Raw genomic sequence first — 18,731 nt, forward strand, 5'->3', positions numbered from 1 at the left:
CTTCTCCCAATTATCAGCAAAGTCATGGAATCCATCATTGCTTCGGATATGAAATCTTTCCTCTTCTCCAATGGCTTGATCTCTGATCATCAATTTGGTTTCAGACCAGGTCACTCTACTCTGGACATGCTGCTTCTGCTGTCTCAACAATGGATGGAGGTCCTCAATGCCAAACAGGAAATTAGAGCTGTCTCCCTCGACATATCACGTGCCTTCGACACGGTCTGGCACCCCGCTCTGCTCACCAAACTCTCCTCCTTTGGTATCCATGGAAATCTCCACGCATGGCTGGCGGACTTCCTCTCTAGTCGTCGTCAACGTGTGGCCCTGAATGGGTTTCTCTCATCTCCTCTTCCTGTTCAGGCTGGAGTTCCCCAAGGCAGTGTTCTGGGCCCTGTGCTTTTTCTGGTCTTCATCAATGATCTCTCTGACTCTCTCGAAAATCCTCTCTATCTCTTTGCTGATGACTCCACTCTCTGCCGCTCCATTCCTCTTCCCTCAGATCGGCAGTCTGCTGCCTCCTCACTCTCTGAAGACCTGGACAAAATCACAGACTGGTCAAACAAGTGGAACATGTCTTTCAATCCTGACAAATCTCACACTCTTACTATGTCTCTCTGAAAAGATTGTGCTAAACGTGCTAAAAGTCGTGCTAAACGCAACCTCTCCAAGTCCTTTCAATGCGCGCGCCTCCAACAAGTCCATGAAAAGAAGAAGTCCATTTTTGCCACTGCCGTGTGCACGCGAGTCCTTCTGTAGGCGAGCTCTCTGTCTCTCACGCAGTCCTCTAAGGGCTTTTCGTTCGCGCTTTTATAACGTGAGCCAAGATCACTCCGCGCGCTCCAAAACCACGCCTGCCAGCGATCTCACCTCAGCCCTGGTTGGTTGGCGAGGGCTTACCGGCCACACCTTTGACGGCTGGTTGACAGGCCTCACCTTGTTCTTGGCGTCCCGCCCCCTTCTTCCTCGAGCCTGACCGCATGGTTAATGGCGGCGCCTGAGCGAACGCTAAGGCACCGACTGTAGGGGCGCGTAATGGCGTTGCTTGGAGAGGGAGGTCGCAAAATGAACAGAAGGTCTACTCCGTATTTGATTGATGCAACGCAGATTCAACTATTGGAAACACGGCCTTATCTGAAACACATAATAATTAAATAACTGAGTTCTATGGTGGCCTACGTGTTGCTGTGGCCTAACTAAGGGTGCTACCTTTAACCTTTAATGTCATATTTACAAGTGATTATTTATTTACGAGAGTGTGGGTTCTAAAACCGCAACAATACAATATTTGTTTGTTGGTAACAATTGGTGTGGTTTCACCATTGATCTTTGACACAGAATAACACATCTTTCTGCCGTGACTCCTCTCGGTGCTCGGAGGTACACCGTGACCAGGGGGTTTGGGGAGGAGCACGTAACATCGACGTGTTAACGAATATTTTCTCCTTTTTTTTCAATACGTGCTTCAGGTATGTGCTATTCAAGGTTTAATTCCCATAATTTTGTTCATTCTCTATTGTATACTGTCCTTGTATTCTATGTAAACGTACACTGATGTTTTCTCATGTCTTTGACCTGAATGTATTTTCAACATCCTTTATAAGTTTCAAGGATGCGTAAAAAATGATCAGAAAGCAAGAAACTTCATTGACTTCGGGTGTGTGCGCAGTGACTTCGTTTCAAGATTCTCCCTAATCTGCAAGTGAAGTGTTGGAAGTGGATGTTTTGGGATGTGAATGGACCCTTTCTCACAGGGTATCAACAGGATTGTGCTTTGGAAATTCTCACGACGTAGTGACCTGCTGGCAGCTTGGTTGAGCTTGCCATCGGGAATGAATAATGCCTGTTGTCTCAGGTCATCTTGCTCCAGCGTTGATGTGAATCCATGCACTGCCAAAACAACACCTGATTTTATGAAATCCCTCAAGTTGGATATTCTTTCCTACCCTTCATTGCCTCCACTACCTGACATGGATGGAGGTTATGTTCTCACCCCTGTCTGTCTGTTTGTGAGCAGGATATCTAAAAAAGTTGTGAATGGGTTTGGCTGAAATTTGGTGAAGAGGTTGCATGTATGACAAGGATGAAATGATTCGATTTTGTTGAAAATCCAGATGCGATAATTTTTTTTATTCTTTAAGTGATTATTCATCATTGAGAGACGGGGCCAAAAACGATATGCAGTACAGTACTGTATTCATTAATTCAAAAAGTTGTGGACAAGTTTTGACAAAATTTGGTTAGGCATTGGTTAGGCGACAAGAACAAGCCAATTTGATTTTGGTTGAGGTTCCGATCCAGATCTGGCCCATCAGTGGAATACAAAGCGTAAACTGTTCAGCCCAGCAGAGGTATGCGCTCCTCCGAGTGCCATTCTCGTTCACTCTGGATTTCTCATCTTCTGACTTTCATGTTTATAAACCAATTCTTGAAGTACTACAAGGTTGCTGTAGTGCTGATATTTTAAAGAATAATGCCATGTTTCATAAATACTAGCATATAATACCCGACGCTTTACTGACGGGAACACCAATCTTTTGCGTAATAATAAAAAAAAGGTTGTTGTTGTTTGGTGTTAAAAAAGGCATTAAATGAAAGAAATGGGGAAAAATAAAATTCGGACGTGTATAGGGAGTGTGTTAAAGTAATCATCACAGCCTCTTTAGATGCTGAATTGCAAATAATATACAACAACACACTAAGAGGAAGATAAAAATGGAAAAAATTCTCCCCCTCCCCTCTCTTCTTTATTTTGAATAAATTGTCTCGGGTACGTATATATAGATGGGTATGATTTGTATTCGTGGAGATTCGGAATCAATGTGGTGGATAAAACATCTTTGTAGGGAGAGGGATACGTGGTTATGTTTACTTCCTGTGTGGTTTCATTGAAATCCGATCTCAAGTTAACAAAGATGGACTCCTGGGAGATCCTGCTCTGCGTGCAGGGATAACCAACGTCACGTGTTGGCATTTGCAGTTTTGACACGTGTCCATGCATCCATTAAAAATATATATTTTAATTATATATATATTTTTCAGATCACAAGCACTCCCGGGAGTTACCTGAATCCACCGTAGTTGGATTTATTGAAATACGATAATCTGTTCATGTTATAACATGACAAACAGACAGACAGACAGACACGGCTCCTTTTTTAATATATAGATACCTTATTTGGAGATCACACTTTCTTTTTCATTGATACCAGCTGTTATATCCACTTGATTGCATGGAAAACAGATGCATGAACACGTGTTGAGTGTCAAGTTGGATAACCTTTTCCGATTCTAACCGTTTCAAGATTAAAATGAAGAAGGGCGTTAATATATATATATAATTTTTTTTTTTTTTTTTTTTGAATTATTGTCTCGTTTTTTTCCCTCTGCTTTTAAATGTTCACTTTAGTCTACTCTTCATCTCTTTCCACACCCCACCTCATTGTTGCATATCTTGGGAAGAACCTTCAGTGTCAGGCCCGTTTCATATGGCCTGCATACACGAAGCACACTATGAGGGAAAATGGAAAATGTCATTATTCATGGGAAAACGGGACATTTACATATGACAGGATTGGGGGGGAAAGAAAATGTTCTTGAACCTGGTGGTTTGAGTCTGAAAACTACGCTACCACCTGTCTGATGGCAAGAGTGAAATGAGACCATGTGTGGGCTGGGTTGACTCTTTTATGATACAAAGGGCCTTTCTATGGCAGCGGTTGGTGTGGATGTCCTCAATGGTTGGAAGATCTGTGCCTTTAGTTTTTTGTGCAGTCCGAACAATCTTTTGTATGGCCTTGCTACGTTTTAATAGATATACGTTTTAATCTCAGGAAAGCACCATTTTTGATTCATTTGCGGTCCTGCATGGTGGAATGGCCATACCAGACTGAGGTGCAGCCTTTCGGTATACTTTCAATGGTGCAGCGATAGAAGTTCACAAGTGTGGGAGTATGCAATCCAAATTTCATCAGCTGCCTCAATGGCGGTGATACGGACGTGGCCTGTGCTATTCCTCCTAAAGTCGACAATAAGTTATTTTGTCTTTCTAACATTCAGGGCCAAATTGTTGTTTTGGCACCACACGGCCAGATCCTGCACCTCCTTCCTGTAAGCACTTTCATCATTGTGAGTTGTCAAACCAATCACAGTGGTATCATCCACCAATTTGATGATACCGTTTGTATTCTACTTTGCTGTACAATCATAAGTATACAGAGAATAGAGTAATCAGCTGAGTACACAGCCTTGTGGGGCATCAATGTTAAGAATAAGTGTGGATGACATATCATTACCAACCTTCACAGTCTGTGGCCTGCCTGTTGAAAAATCAAGGATCCAGTTGCATACAGCGTTACAAAGACCCAAGGCCTGTAGTTTCATGACTAGTTTAGAAGGAACAATGGTATTGAATGCAGAGCTATAATCAACAAATAGCATTCTGACATTTGTTTCCGCTTGTCGAGGTGTTCTAGGACAATATGCAAAGCCAGAGATATAGCATCATCCACATATACATATCTATTTAGTTTGTAAGCAAACTGTAGTGGATCGAGAGACATAGGGATGATAGTTTATAAATGTCATGAACAATCTTTCTAGATGCTTCATAACTATAGAGGTAAGTGCCACTGGGTGGTAATCATTTAGGGATGACACCTTAGATTTTTTTAGTCGATTGCCCAGGACTGGAGGGAACTCGCACGACGTGTGGAGGTCAATCCGGCGAGTTATTCGGTGCTGTCCTTCACACTGTCCCCACCTGGAAATTCCTTCAAGGCTCCAGCATTCCTCACAGCCTATGGGCAGAGATGCACTCTACCGGCCAAAGCTCAGATGCTTCTCTCCAACTCCAACTCTCTCAATCTCCCAAGCCGAATGTTCCTCCATGCATTCATTGTAGTGCTCTGTATCACTTGTGGCAGCGAGTTTGCCTCCAGAGCAACATGCAACTGCAGAGCATTATATAATGATATAATGATGATACATTGGAGGTAGAGAAAAGGGGAAACTGGATCTGTGGGCCATGAGGCTTGACTACTCTCTCGGTTACTTCTGGCCCACGTGTGCCCATTCATAAAAGTACATCAATACAGTACAGATATGCAAGCGGGTGTTACTACTTTAAAAGAAATGCATTCTTTAGTATTTTGGTGTCCTAAAATGAGGAGCCATTCACATCAATGTTCCTGGGTATTGCTACGTTGTTGAAGCGGAGCAGATAGCAGCTTGAACTACTCCATAGTAAGTCTTTCCACATCAAAAGCCATTCCTGTGTTGATGTGAATTGGGTTTAGTCTCCCAAATGGTTAATTTGGAGTCGTATTGCACCACACAAGTGAAAGAGTAACACCACTTTGTTTATTATCAAATACGGTTAGGCCTCACTTAACATTGGAGATGCATTCCTGAAAAGTGCAACTTTAAGTGAAACAACGTTAAGCGAAGCAAACTTAACATAGACCTAATTATATAAATTGGGGTAAAGTTCATGGGGGACATTTCTGGTCAATTTTCACAAAAAATGCTAATGACGTACCAAAAATGATACATTATGTATTATTATACGTTGAAGTACAATTTTAAATTTAAAATAAATTGTATAAATGAGATAAAACTCACCTTAGATGGTTGAGGAGCTTGCTTATGGAGAAGGCTGCTGGGGTGGTGAGCAATGGAATTCAGACAAAGGGGCAAGAAAATTGTCTGATTCTTCAACTGAGGAAGAAGCATACCTAGTTGCAGGGTCTTCTCTGTACATTTAAAACATTTATCTGATGATTGCTGGACATTCTTCTTCTGCTGGTACAGCTCCTTGTAGCAAGTAATACTATCGGTTAGCAACCTGTTAGCCTTTGAGCTGCGTTCTCCATTTGGATCATCCTCACTGAAGGTTGTCGTTATTGCTTCAATAAGATCAAAAGTCTCTGATAATCGTTTTACAGTTGATGATCGATTGGGCGGTGCTTCTACAGTAGCATCCTCTTATATAGCTCGTTGTTGGCCCAGCTGCATCAGATCCTCATTATATAAGCCCTCTCCATGGGGCTCCTGCAACTCCACCACATCTGCCTCTTTTACATTTAACGCAACTTGAATGGCCAGCCCCACAATGTCGTGTTGAATTTCTGGGACTGTCTCCTCAAATCCTCAGAAGTTGTTGACACATTCAGGACAGAGTTTTCGCCATACACAATTCATATTTGGCGACGTAACTTCCTGCTGCAACTCCCCAATGTTGTCAATGGCTTTCGTTGTTAGTTTGGTTTTTTTCGATCCCTGAAAGTAGTGTGTTGCTGTCACGTTGGCAACGGCGTACAGGCAAAACAACATATATATTGAGGCGATGTACAGCAGGACTGAATTGTATTGGATTGCAGGGATTAAGAAAAATAAAAAATAACATCACAATCTAGAACTGTGAGGAGTGATTATAAGCTTCCAGGCAAAATGCCCACCATACCACGTGGCTGATGACCATCATTTCAATAAATTTCCTCATCGGTAGTCGATCATATCTGTAGATTTTGGTTTGGATTTGTTAAGCGGTTCTGGAGATATGGAGTTTCAATTTATTTTCCTTAAACCCAAGAGAGCCACCACACCATGTGACTGATGATGTCATAGTTTGAAAAATATCTTCCTCGTGTGTAGTCAATCATACATATAAAGTTTCAGATTGATCCATTGAGTGGTTCTGGAGATATGGATTTTCAAATACTTTTTCCTTAACTCCAAGATGGCCGCCATGCCACGTGACTGATGTCATATTTCAGAAACATTTTTCCTCATAGGGAGTTAATCATACATATGAAATTTCGTATTGATCCGTTCAGCAATTCTGGAGAAAAATATGTTTAAAGGTTTTCCTTAAATCCAAGATGGCGGCCAAATTATGTGACTGATGACTTTTTTTCGCAAACTTTTATCCCCATGGCTAGGCAATCATGTTTGTAAAATTTCACGTTGATCCATTCAACGGTTCTGGAGAAGATGTTTTGAAGTTTATGACATCATAGGCAATGGCAGCCAATGCAAATCAAAATTGCAAAAATAAAAAATCATGTTGCACTAAGTTACATTGGTATCCATAATGAGTTAAAGTTTCGTCGAGCTAGCTATAATGGTTTTCTTGGAATCGTCTCCACAAAATGTGTGAGAATAATAATAATCCTTACAAGAACAATAGGCTTCCAGTGGGAACAACCTCACTGGAAGCCTAATTGATCAACAATAATCACCTTCATTTATCATGTGGCCAAATGGTTTGTCAAAAGAACAAGCAGAGGGAATAAAATCAAGGGATGGAAGGATTAATAAGTCAGGCCTGTTGCACGAGCTTTGAGAATGGGAGGACAGACACAAGGAATGAACAACAGAAAGAGCACATTGGAGCAGAGATTATCAGTCTCGACCATGATTACTAATAAACTACCGTGGTAAATGATTAGCCTTTGGCACAGTGGAAGCAGCATGCACAGCAACACAGTCAGCTCGACCAAAAGTCGAGCTAGGCCTTCAAGGCATATGAATCACGGCAGTGACATGATTCCATGGTCAAGGAACCCTTTGGTTGCCAAATGCACAGATTGGAGCCAGGTGTTCAGGTGAGAGACCATTGAGAGCATTGGTAGCATGTACATGGTGCTAATTTGCTTGCTCTTGTTACACCCAACTCGTCCACCAAGTTTCATCCAAATTCATCTCTGTTTTGAGATATTCTGCTAACAAACAAACAAGAAGACCATGTAGAGCACGATACTTGCAAAATCCACCCCTCCCCACAAAATAAAAAGTTGCCATGGATACATCAAATTGTCCATTTCATCAAGATTAAAATTGACGATCCGAATCAAAGCTCGGGTCAATCTGATTAAAATTGAGGATTTTAGAAACTTGAAAAAGTTGTTGACCTTTTGCCTATGTTGACCTTTTGGCCTCTCAGTGACAAATGCTGATCTCAACAATAGTTGTTGGTTGAATTCAGTTAGCTGATATGGAAATCCTTTTCAAATTTCAAGACAATCAGATGAAAATGGAGGATCTTAGAAATTTGAAAAAAGTGGTGGACCTTTGGCCTATGTTGACCTTTTGACCTTAAAAATAAATAGTATCTTGTCGGATGACCAACTCTATAATTTGGTGAAGTTTCGTTAAGATCAGTTTAAAATTGTGACCTGTAGGCAAGTATAAGTGAGTGGACAGACAAACGCACAAACCGGAGTGATCAACATACTTGTCAAAAAAGTTTTTTTTGCCAAGTAACAAATGCACAAGACCATCCAATATACTTGAAAAATCCTCTACTTTGCAAGTAATAAACAGGGATGAATACATAACCCCCGTCGACCTTCGGTGGCAGAGGTAATATTGCACAGCCATTTAACGAGCTACATACACAACATGGTGTTTGTGCGTGTGCGCCTTGTGAATCTTCTAACATGCAGTGAAATTATATATTTGTTGCAGGCATCATCACTGAACTTATTTGTATATTAAAGAAATACTCAGTATCTAGTTGTGATGCCGTTTGTGGAAGTGCATTCGGAAAATGCATGGGTCCGGAACTACGAATTGTCCAGTTTGCTTTAGGTGGAAAACTTGATTTTTTTGCATTCAAAAAGTATTCTACTCATCCATTTTGTGCTTACCTTTGAGTGTTGTCATGCCCATTATTGTACCAGATAAGTTCCATGAATAACTCTTATCTGTTTAGTGTTCCCTTTGAATCTGCAGCTCATGATGCATGTCGTCTCGGGAGGACTAGGAGGCCAATAATTGTTCTGCTGTTTTGTCACCATCGCAGGCAGCAGATCTGAGCAAGCCGATCGACAAACGTATCTACAAAGGTACGCAGCCAACGTGCCATGACGTGAATTCTGTAACGGCAAGGGGAGAGAGCGTTTCACTCCTTGTTGGCTTCTCTGCGGGGCAGGTTCAGCTCTTGGACCCTGTTAAAAAGGAAACGAGCAAGCTCTTCAATGAAGAGGTAACAATTACTACTTTTTTTTCTTTTTTTTGCTCCAATCTTTAAATGTTGCATTCAGCTCCATTCATTGTCTTTTGGGAATTATTTGTAAAAAAAAATCTGATGCTCAAGGTGAGATGAAATGTACTTCACTTTGAAGTTTAACTCTGGGCTAGCCTAGGTAGCCCAAGCTACCTAAACTTGCATGTAGTACCAGTGACAAGTTAAATGATTTTATTTTCCACACAAATGAATGCAAACAATTGCAAAAGTTTTGTGCTGAAAACTCCTTTTCTTATTGGGATTGTGAACACTTGAACACCTATTCGGATTGTGAACGTATTTGTCATTTTTATAATATTGGGGGAAATAAACACAAGTTTGCCGAGCTAGACTTGGAGGTGGGAGTCGAGAATAAACGCATTCGGTCGAGTTTCCATTGTCAGGATTGTGTCGTGTTTGTCACTGACTACATGTAGCTTAGGTATCCAAGGCCTGAATACTTTCCTCTAATCAATGTGTCTGCATAGTTTTTGTCTTTATAATGAAATAAGTATGATAGATCATGTCAAAAGGCCGATATCTATCAAATAGGTACAATTGTAACGTGAGTGTGTCTATTAATTACTTACTAATTATCTATTGAACCATATTAATTACGTCGACTGTATTATTAATTACGTAACACACCAGCACACACAAACACCACACAACACACATCCTGTCGAGGATCTGCAATCTAATTGTTCTTTCTTGTTTACCGATGCAACTGAATCCAGATGAGGGAGCGATCAATATTTACATGGGGAGGACGGAGGGGAGGGTGCAGAGAAAAAGCATCGGAGAGTCCCGCAGCAAACAAGTGCTTAGTTCGGAAGGAGTGAGTGGTACAAGAACTTGGAACAGACGGCATGTTTCCAGATGAATGTGTGCTTTGCTATTCCACAAGTATAAAAATAAGATCACATTTCTGGAAAGAGGTGACTGGTAAGGTTGGTTAAATTGAACAGATTCACGGAGTTCCATTTCTGCAAGTAGCTCAGCAAAAAGAAGACTCCATTCTGCCTGGTGTTGGCTTAGCGGTCAGGGTGCCGGCTTGGGATCCTAGGATCCTGGGTTCGAATCCCGGTCGATCGCTGAATTAACGCCAGGGGGGTTGACTCAGCCTGTCATCCTTCCGAGGTCGGCAAATTGAGTACCAGCTTGCTGGGATGAATGATCACGGTGTGTACCCCGGTTTAGAATAGGTACACCATATCCCTGCGCATCGTAAGAGCGTGACCAAGGGTTGGCGTCAGGAAGGGCATCCGGCCATAAAAACATTGCCTCAAACAGGGAACCATGATTGTCATGGGGCCTGCAAGGCTAACCCCCGCTCTAGCGGGGAAAATGGCCTTAAAACGATCATTCATTCATTCATTCATTCTGTTTCCGCAGATTGACAGTGAGGATTTGATTTCCCTCGAGTCATGGTACAATGAGTACTCAATATTTCTTATCAAGCCTGCCAATCCATTGACGCCAATCCAGCCAATTTTGGTATGCATCAATACGACTGAGGTATAAAGGAGATTCCTACATTATCCAGACTCAACAAGCTATTCGTACGAGCAATTGAGCAACAGGAAGGCATCGATGATCCATATCGGACGTGGAAGCTGAAGAAAAGGTTTCCCATGCAGAAAACTTCTCTCCAGCTCATCGTTGACACCAGCCGGCTGTAAAATAAACGATATAGTTTATTCCGGAACCCTTTCGGCAGAAGATCTGGTTGATAACTCCACATCTGCTGAAAGCTCCACGAATGAGGAAGATGATGATCAACAGGCAAAGAAACGAGCACCTCAGACACGGCGCATACTGCACACAAACGCCAATCTGCGCACACTGTGCAATGCTGCTCTCGTCATGAATTCGCTGATTTAGTAGTAACCATCCTCCAACTTCATCGCACTTGTCGGAGAGGAATTGGTGAACCGTAGGAATTAAAAGTTTGCAAAATGTCCCTGCGGCTCCAAATCACAATGCCTGTATTCAAAAATATTTACTACGGTTGGTTAAATGTTGTTTTTAAGAGTACATTAACAAATATTTACTGTACTGTACAGTACTAGCAGGGATACCTGGCGTTTCCCGGTTCTGTTCTAATCCTGTTGGCATTTCGAAGAAATAAAAAAAATTTTGTAGGGCGTAAAACACTTTCCTGCACCCAGTAAGGAATGGGCTCGGGGATCATTTAATATTACCTTTCACAGAGCTACAACCCGGATATGGTTTTGGAACTCATAAACTGATTTCAAGTAATCGTCACCATTGCAGTGCATAAACTGTATTTGAGGGAGTTGTACCCCTTATGTGCAATGGCATGTGTGGGCTGTGGGAGGAGGGACGGATGGGAGGGTGGGAGTAATGAGAACATGAATGATGTGATAGGAAACTGAGTCGACCAACCTGCCTGCGGCTAGCAAGAAGCAGACCTTGGGAAGTTGGCCTTCTGCTGAGATGTGCCGATAACATGGAGAACCTTGGACTTCATCGCCTCCAGGAGAGCAAGATTGGAATCCTCTTCAACAGCCCAGAGTGTTATAAATGGATTGCATTTGATGTATTTTGCTGCATTTTAACTTTTTGTATTTTTGCAATGTTGGCTTTTTGTGATGGTGGTTATCTGAAGCTTTTGATGCTTTCATATTGGTTTATCTATGAGTTCAAGATCGGTTTATGTTCAACTTTCCAACATCTTCCATTGCTTTATTTTGTTTTTATATTTAAAAAAAAAAATTCCCCTTCATTGTCGATATTTTTGTTAGTTAAAGCAGTCGTTCTATTTTAAAAGGGCAAACATCTGATTTTGTTGAAATCTCCATTGAAATTATTCTCAAGATATTTGACCTTTTTTTGTTTTGTTGATGTGCCACTAACAGCGGTTGATCGACAAGACACGAGTCACGTGCCTCAAGTGGGTGCCGGGCAGCGAGAACCTCTTCTTGGTGTCTCACTCAAGTGGCAACCTCTACTTGTACAATGAGGAACTGGGTTGTGGCTCGAGTGCACCGACGTACACACAGATGAAGCAGGGTGATGGCTTTACAGTGTACACCTGTAAGAGCAAGGCAGCACGAAATCCTCTGCTACGCTGGGCAGTTGGTGACTGTGCCATCAATGAGTTTGCATTTTCACCGGATGGTAGCCTTCTTGCTTGTGCTGGGCAGGATGGGTTCCTCCGAGTTTTCCACTTTGAATTCATGGAGGCACGTGGCACGATGCGTAGCTACTTTGGTGGCTTGCTTTGTGTGTGCTGGAGCCCCGACGGGCACTACGTTGCTACCGGTGGAGAGGATGACCTGGTCACAGTTTGGTCATTTGTGGAAGGGAGAGTGGTGGCACGGGGCCACGGACACAAGTCATGGGTCAGTGTGGTGGCATTTGACCCTTACACAACAAGCATCGAGGATGTGAGTGGTGGAGGTGATGCCATTCTTGAGATGAGTGGCAGCGATGATGAACTGCATGATGGACGGCGTGATCGAGCAAACAGCACGCTCTCGCGCTCTGCAGATGCACGCCCAGCAAATGTCACTTACCGTTTTGGCTCTGTTGGCCAGGACACACAGTTGTGCCTCTGGGATCTCACCGAGGACTCTTTGTTTCCGAGACACCCGCTGTCACGAGCACGCACGCAAACTAACATTATGAATGCCACTAGCCCGTCCACGACACAAATTTTGTCAAACGCTAACCCTACAATCAATGCCAATGCTGCTACTCCTAACTCTGGCTTACCACGCTCCAATTCATTACCCCATTCACCAGCAGCTGGTGGTGGTGGTAGTGGAGGAGGAGGAGGAGGCGGGGGAAGTAACAGCAATACGGGCAGTGGGAAGAGTGGTGGTCTAATGGATGGAACGATTGCTGCTGGGATAACCAAATTTGCGACGCTGGCTCTTCACGAGAGGGTGAGCGGTCGAGATCGGGACCACAAACGTAACCACAGCCTCAGCCATGTTGGCAGCAAAAGCAGTGAACGGTTATTACAGGGTGGCGGTGGTAGCAGTGGTTCTGGGAACAAAGGGCGCAGTGATCCAGCAAAGCTACTTGGAACGCCACCTTGCCCACGTATGGATGAAATCCCACTTCTTGAACCTCTTGTGTGCAAGAAGATAGCGCATGAGCGGCTCACAGTTCTTGTGTTTTTGGAGGATTCAATTGTCACTGGTTGTCAAGAGGGCTTCATCTGCACATGGGCGAGGCCAGGAAAGGTGGTGAGATGAGGGTGGTGGGGAAAGGGTGCTGGGCAGGGTTTTGGATTGCAGAGGAGGGAGGGACTGGTGATGTGGGGGTGGTCGTTTATACAACAACAACGCAACAGGCCATTTTCCCTGCTAGAGCGGGGGTTAGCCTTGCGGGCCCCATGACGATCTTTCGTTTATGCATTTTATGCATTACATGCTTTGTTTTATTTCCACAAGAAACACTCACTCCCTATCGAAGCGATTATTGAAGGCCTGTTCTGCAGACAACTTACCTTTAAGTTCAATCTGGAGCCCCAAATCACTATCTGCAGTTGCTGTTGTTTCCGCCAAGTGTTCGTACTCAATCGTCGTCACAGTTGTGGGCTTTTTTACTTTGAGAAAAAGTTTCCGCTAAACCAAATTGTCGAGCGGTGCATCCAATCGTGCCTCACATTGCTGTGCCGATTCTTGTTGGAACCTTTGTCTTGCACCATGACGAATGGAATCCAATATTTTTACCTCCGCCACCAAAGATGGATGGAGGTTATGTTTTCACCCCTTTTTGGCCGTTTGTGAACAAAATATCTCAAAACGTTGTGAACAGATTCGGACGAAATTTGGCAGAGATTTAGCATATGTGACAAGGACGAAATGATTCGATTTTGGTGAAGATCTGGATTTGGATCCGACTACTAGAATTTTTAAAGTGATTCTTCACCATTGGGAGATAGGGCTAAAAACGATACATAGCAGGATATCTCAAAACGTTGTGGACGGATTTGGACGAAACTTGGTGGACCGGTTGGGTGTCTGACAAGGATGATTCGATCCGATTTTGGTGAAGATCTGAATTTGGATTCGGATATTTGAATTATTTAATTTCCTAAGTGATTCTTCACCATTGGGAGATAGGGCCAAAAAGGATACATAGCAGGATATCTCAAGTTATGGATGGATTTGGATGAAACGTGTTGGACAGGTTGTGTGTGTGACAAGGACTAATCGATTCAATTTTGGTGAAGATCTGGATCTGGCTAGTAGAATTTTAAAAGTGATTCTTCACCATTGAGTGATATGGCCAACCAGGTGGTAGTACGTTCTCTACTGAGTGCCACTCCAGTTCTTGATGTGTTGCTTTTGCCTTTTTTTTCTTGACATTGTGATGCACTTGTTTGCATTGCAATTTAATCACATATGCCACCACCCTGTGTGTCTGTCTGTCTGTCTGTCTGTCAGTCTGTCTGTGTGTTTGTTTGACTGTAAGCACGATATCTCAAAGTTGTGGATGGATTTGGACGAAATTTGGTGGAGAGGTTTGGTATGTGACAAGGACGAAATGATTCGATTTTGGTGAAGATCAGGGTTCGGCTACTATAATTGTTAGTGATTCTTCACCATTGAGTGATACGGCTAAAACTGACATATAGCAAGATATCTCAAAAAGTTGTGGACAGATTTCGACAAAACTTGGTTGTACAGGTTGTGTGTGACGAGACGGAATCTATCCGTATTTGGTGAAGATCCAAATACGGATCTGGATACGATGATTATTTAATTTTGTAAGTGATTCTTCACCATTGAGAGATCGGGCGAAAAGCGATATGTTGCATTATGTTTCAAAAAGTTATGGACAAGTTTTGACTAAACTTGGGGGATGAGTTGGTTAGGTGACGAGAACAAGCCGATTAGATTTTGTTTCAGGTCCGAATCCAAATCCGGCCTATCAGTGGCATACAAAGCATAAACTGTTCAGCCTGGCGGAGTTCTAAAATTTTAATGTTGTTATGCACCAGAGAGATAAGGCCAAAAATGAGGTACGACATTTTCTTTAGTTAGTCCGCCTTATCGGATGGACTTTTTGAAAATTTGCGATCTCCCTCCCCTCCCTGCAAAGGAAGAAAATGCCAAGATAAGCTAAAAAAAAAAAAATCCCCAAAGTTTCATAGAATCAACCAAAACTTGCACAGGCAAACATTCAAGGTACCCTCATTAATGCCTGAAAGTTTTGGCTTCCTAGATCAAATCCTCTCGGAGGAGTAGATGAAGCATACATACACACCTTCCCTCCATTATATATCGATTTTTGGTAAAGTGGATCATGAATGGTCGAATGCAGTGGGATCAAATTTGCTGAACATTTTGGTCGGTTTGTATCCATCTTGCATCATCTCTAATGAAGCTCGCATCAAGCCGGCATGCACTTGTGAGCTTTTGCCAGCAGAGGTCCACATTGCTCCGATTACGTTGAAGCTTTCCAACCGTGGGATATTGTGCTCAAAAATCCCACATTTTAAACTGCACTCTGAAGGGAAATTTTTCTGAACAATATTTGTCGGGATGTTTTTTGTGACTTCAATATTGGCGGACTTGTTACTTGCAAAATCGAAGATTTTTCTAGAATATTGGTCGGTTGCGTTTGTGGTTCTATCTGTCTGTCTGTCTGTCTGTTTGTTTGTTTGTCACCGGCCTACAGGTCACAATTCTAAACCGATCGTCACGAAACTTCACCAAGTTGTCTAGGTCGTCCCAATTGAGAAGCCTATTGATTTTGAGGTCAAACGTCATCTGGAGGTCAAATTGCTGAAATCGCCATTTTAAATCGGATTGACTTCAAAATTGAATAGCAATTGTATATCGAGTCAATAAATTGGGAAACTAACTATTTTTGAGGTCAAACGGTCAAATGTAAACTGAAGGTCAAACTTCCAAAATCATCAATTTTCATCTGAAAACCCATCATTTTTCATCTGATTAACTTGAAAATAGAACCATTTGTGTATTGCCTCACTGAATTGGGAAACCAACTATTTTTGAGGTCAAAAGGTCAAAGGTCAACTCGAGGTCAAACTTCCAAAATCATCAATTTTCATCTGAAAAACCGTCAATTTTCATCCAATTGACTTGGAAATTGAACAGCATTTGCACATTGCGTCACCAAATAGGAAAACTAACTATTTTTGAGGTCAAAAGGTCAACTTGAGGTCAAACTTCCAAAATCATCAATTTTCATCTGAAAAATCGTCACTTTTCATCCAATTGACCCGAGCTTTGATCAAAATCGTAAATTTTAATCTTCATGAAATGGACAATTTGCTGTATCAATGGAAAACCTTTTGGGGGGGGGGGGCGGATTTTGCAAGTATCGTGCTATGCATGACGTTTTCTTGTTTTGACATTGTGCTTTTGTTTCAGGGAATCTCGACCACGCAGACCCAATCCAACTCGCCCAGCGGTACCGTTGTATAGCCCCTCACTTGGCCGCAAACTGCAGTGGACCAACAACAGCTATGGGTCACTAGCTTCAAACAAAAATAATAGGCAGCTGGCCACCGGGATGTCTACTTTGCTGGAGCAGCATTGGCCTCGAACCTGGGGCCTTCTGCTCTTCGGCTGTCAGGCCCACTACTTTGCTCTTGAGCTGTTTTGTAAAACAGGAACTTTCTCACGTTGTGCAGAAATGCTTCCACTTTTCTTGCCCTGACCCATGTTTGTCGACTTCCCTCGGAGTAAAACAGACCAGAATAAAGATGACCAAAGCCGTCCCTTGGTCCTCAAGCCCATGGCACCTCGGAGGCGCGAGATCGTCAACATCAGAAGAGGCGGACGAACACTTCGGCACTTGCCGGAGTGACCGTGAAATCCGCAGTTTCCTTTTCCTTGCGGGTTGTGTCTGGCGTTGCTGGAGCAGTGACAGGTCGCTGGCCGACTGCAGCCATCCTCGGGGACCGTCGATGTTCGACCTTTGCACTTTGACCGCCGTGCTCCGTCGGGGGGTTGGGAAAGGCGGCTAGGAAGGAAAATGTCAGTTCGTTTTAAGATTAGCGGCACAGAGGTGAAAATGCGACAGGGACGAAGTCTGTTTTATTTTAATCGGAATGCGGTTTTCTGAACGGCAGGTTGAAGTGGAAATCGATCTGCGTAAAGATGTAATGCCTGGTAAATAGACACTCCAGCCTTGTTCTGTATAAATGTATGTTTCCAAGGGAGTGTACACAGAGATGAGCTTTTATTATTTGTGGATCAGGGTGTACAAGATATTTGATGTAAGTATTCCTTTTTATTTGTTTTTTTTCTTTTCTTTTCTTTTTTTTCATTTTGTGCACAATGTAAAAATTATAATTAAAATTTCGCATTTGTACAAATCTTTGTGTAATACTATGCCGCGTTGTATAGCCCTGTCTGCACTGCATAAGACTTGCTGGAGAGGTATAAACTATATTTGTTTAAATAAAAAATGAACGAATCAGATTTTTGTTCTTCTCTTCTCATTTGCTCGTGTCATGTGTAAAGATGCTTTTACCAGCGCGTGTACCTGCTCGGGAATTGATATGTGCGCGCACACACAGATGTACACACACATGCACACTTTGAGACCTTGTGGGTCTCTGATCCATCTCCTGAAACCCACACATATGCACACATGAAGGAGGATATTTTGAGCCCTGTGAGGGGCCCATTCCATTAACGACACACACATACACACAATCAAAATAATCAATCTGATGTGCAGACTACCTGTTTCCCAAATTGACCGATATTTCGTGCAAAAGCTGATTTAGCCCCTCGTCTTCTTTATTTCCCTTTACATAAATTTTTTTTTTGTTTTTTTTGTATACAAGATCGAGGATCGTGAAAGAGCCAACATTAATCGCACAAAAAGTCAAACCGACACATAGAACATATAATAAGGGGGTGTGGTAGACACGATGGGGAGAGAGGGGGAACGACACAAACACATTTGAGAGCAGGGACATCGAGAGATCTGTGGGAGAGAGAGAGCGTGGGGGGGTGGGAGAGGAGGTATAAAACATATGGACACTGCAAGGACTTCCAGGAAAGAAGTTGGAATTTCGAAAAAGTGTATCTGGGGTGAATTAGCGGGGGTAGAAAAGATCAAGGTTTTGGATGGGGGAAGATGAGAGATGGTGGTGCACAGCTGTTTTGAAGACCTGGAGGGAGGAATGGGATTGAAGGGAGTGGGAGAGTTTGTTCCAGAGGTGGGAGAAAAGAGGAATGAAAGAGTGAAGGTGAGCAGAGAGCCTAGATTTTGGCAGTTTAACCATAAGAGGGTTGCTGGCAGATCTTGTGCGACCTGTAGGAATATTTGGGGGACAGAGCACAGACAGAGCTGAGGGAGCAAGTCCAGAGAGGAGTCGGTAGAAGACAGAAAGACCACCTACCTGCCTGCGGTGAGTGAATGAAAGGCCCTCGGAGTTAGCTTCATCGCAGGAGATTCCAATGATTCTGAAAGCTTTGGTTTCAACAGCGTGAAGCCAAGCTGGGTGTGAGGCAGGAGCACCAGCCCAGAGGGGAGAGCAGTATTCCATTGAGCTGTGGATGAAAGCTTTGTATGTGGTGAGGAGCTCAGGTGTGCTAAGGAAGGACTTCGCACGACAGAGGATGCCCAGTCGGCTTCTGGCTTTGGAGGCTCTCTTGGAAATGTGGTTTTCTCAGGAAAGATCATGGCAGATAGTGAGACCCAAAAGCTTGAGCGACAGAACTTGGAGAGGATTGTTGAGAAAGTAGATGGG

General features: G+C 42.9%; 1 protein-coding gene across 5 annotated transcripts in view; it reads left to right on the top strand.

Moving 5' to 3' along the window:
* LOC137436741 (WD repeat-containing protein 20) overlaps positions 1-17,448 on the top strand; it is a 54,240-nt gene extending 36,792 nt beyond the window's left edge. For 3 of the 5 annotated variants that reach the window (XR_013624985.1, XM_068130789.2, XM_078786740.1), the window contains exons 2-4: positions 8,807-8,989; positions 11,893-13,230; positions 16,393-17,448. Coding sequence is in view for 4 of the 5 variants with exons in the window: in XM_068130789.2 (XP_067986890.2) it covers positions 8,807-8,989; positions 11,893-13,230; positions 16,393-16,446 (1,575 nt within the window). In the remaining variant the exon portion in view is untranslated. Of the gene's footprint in view, positions 1-8,806; positions 8,990-11,401; positions 11,862-11,892; positions 13,231-16,392 lie in introns of those variants that run through there. The other 2 variants (XM_068130791.2, XM_068130790.2) reach the window with 2 other exon arrangements.
* Positions 17,449-18,731: the final 1,283 nt, after the last annotated feature.

This window comes from Myxine glutinosa, chromosome 11 (genome assembly GCF_964187855.1).
Source record: "Myxine glutinosa chromosome 11, kmMyxGlut1.1, whole genome shotgun sequence".
In the NCBI taxonomy this organism is placed as follows: Eukaryota; Metazoa; Chordata; class Myxini; order Myxiniformes; family Myxinidae; genus Myxine; species Myxine glutinosa.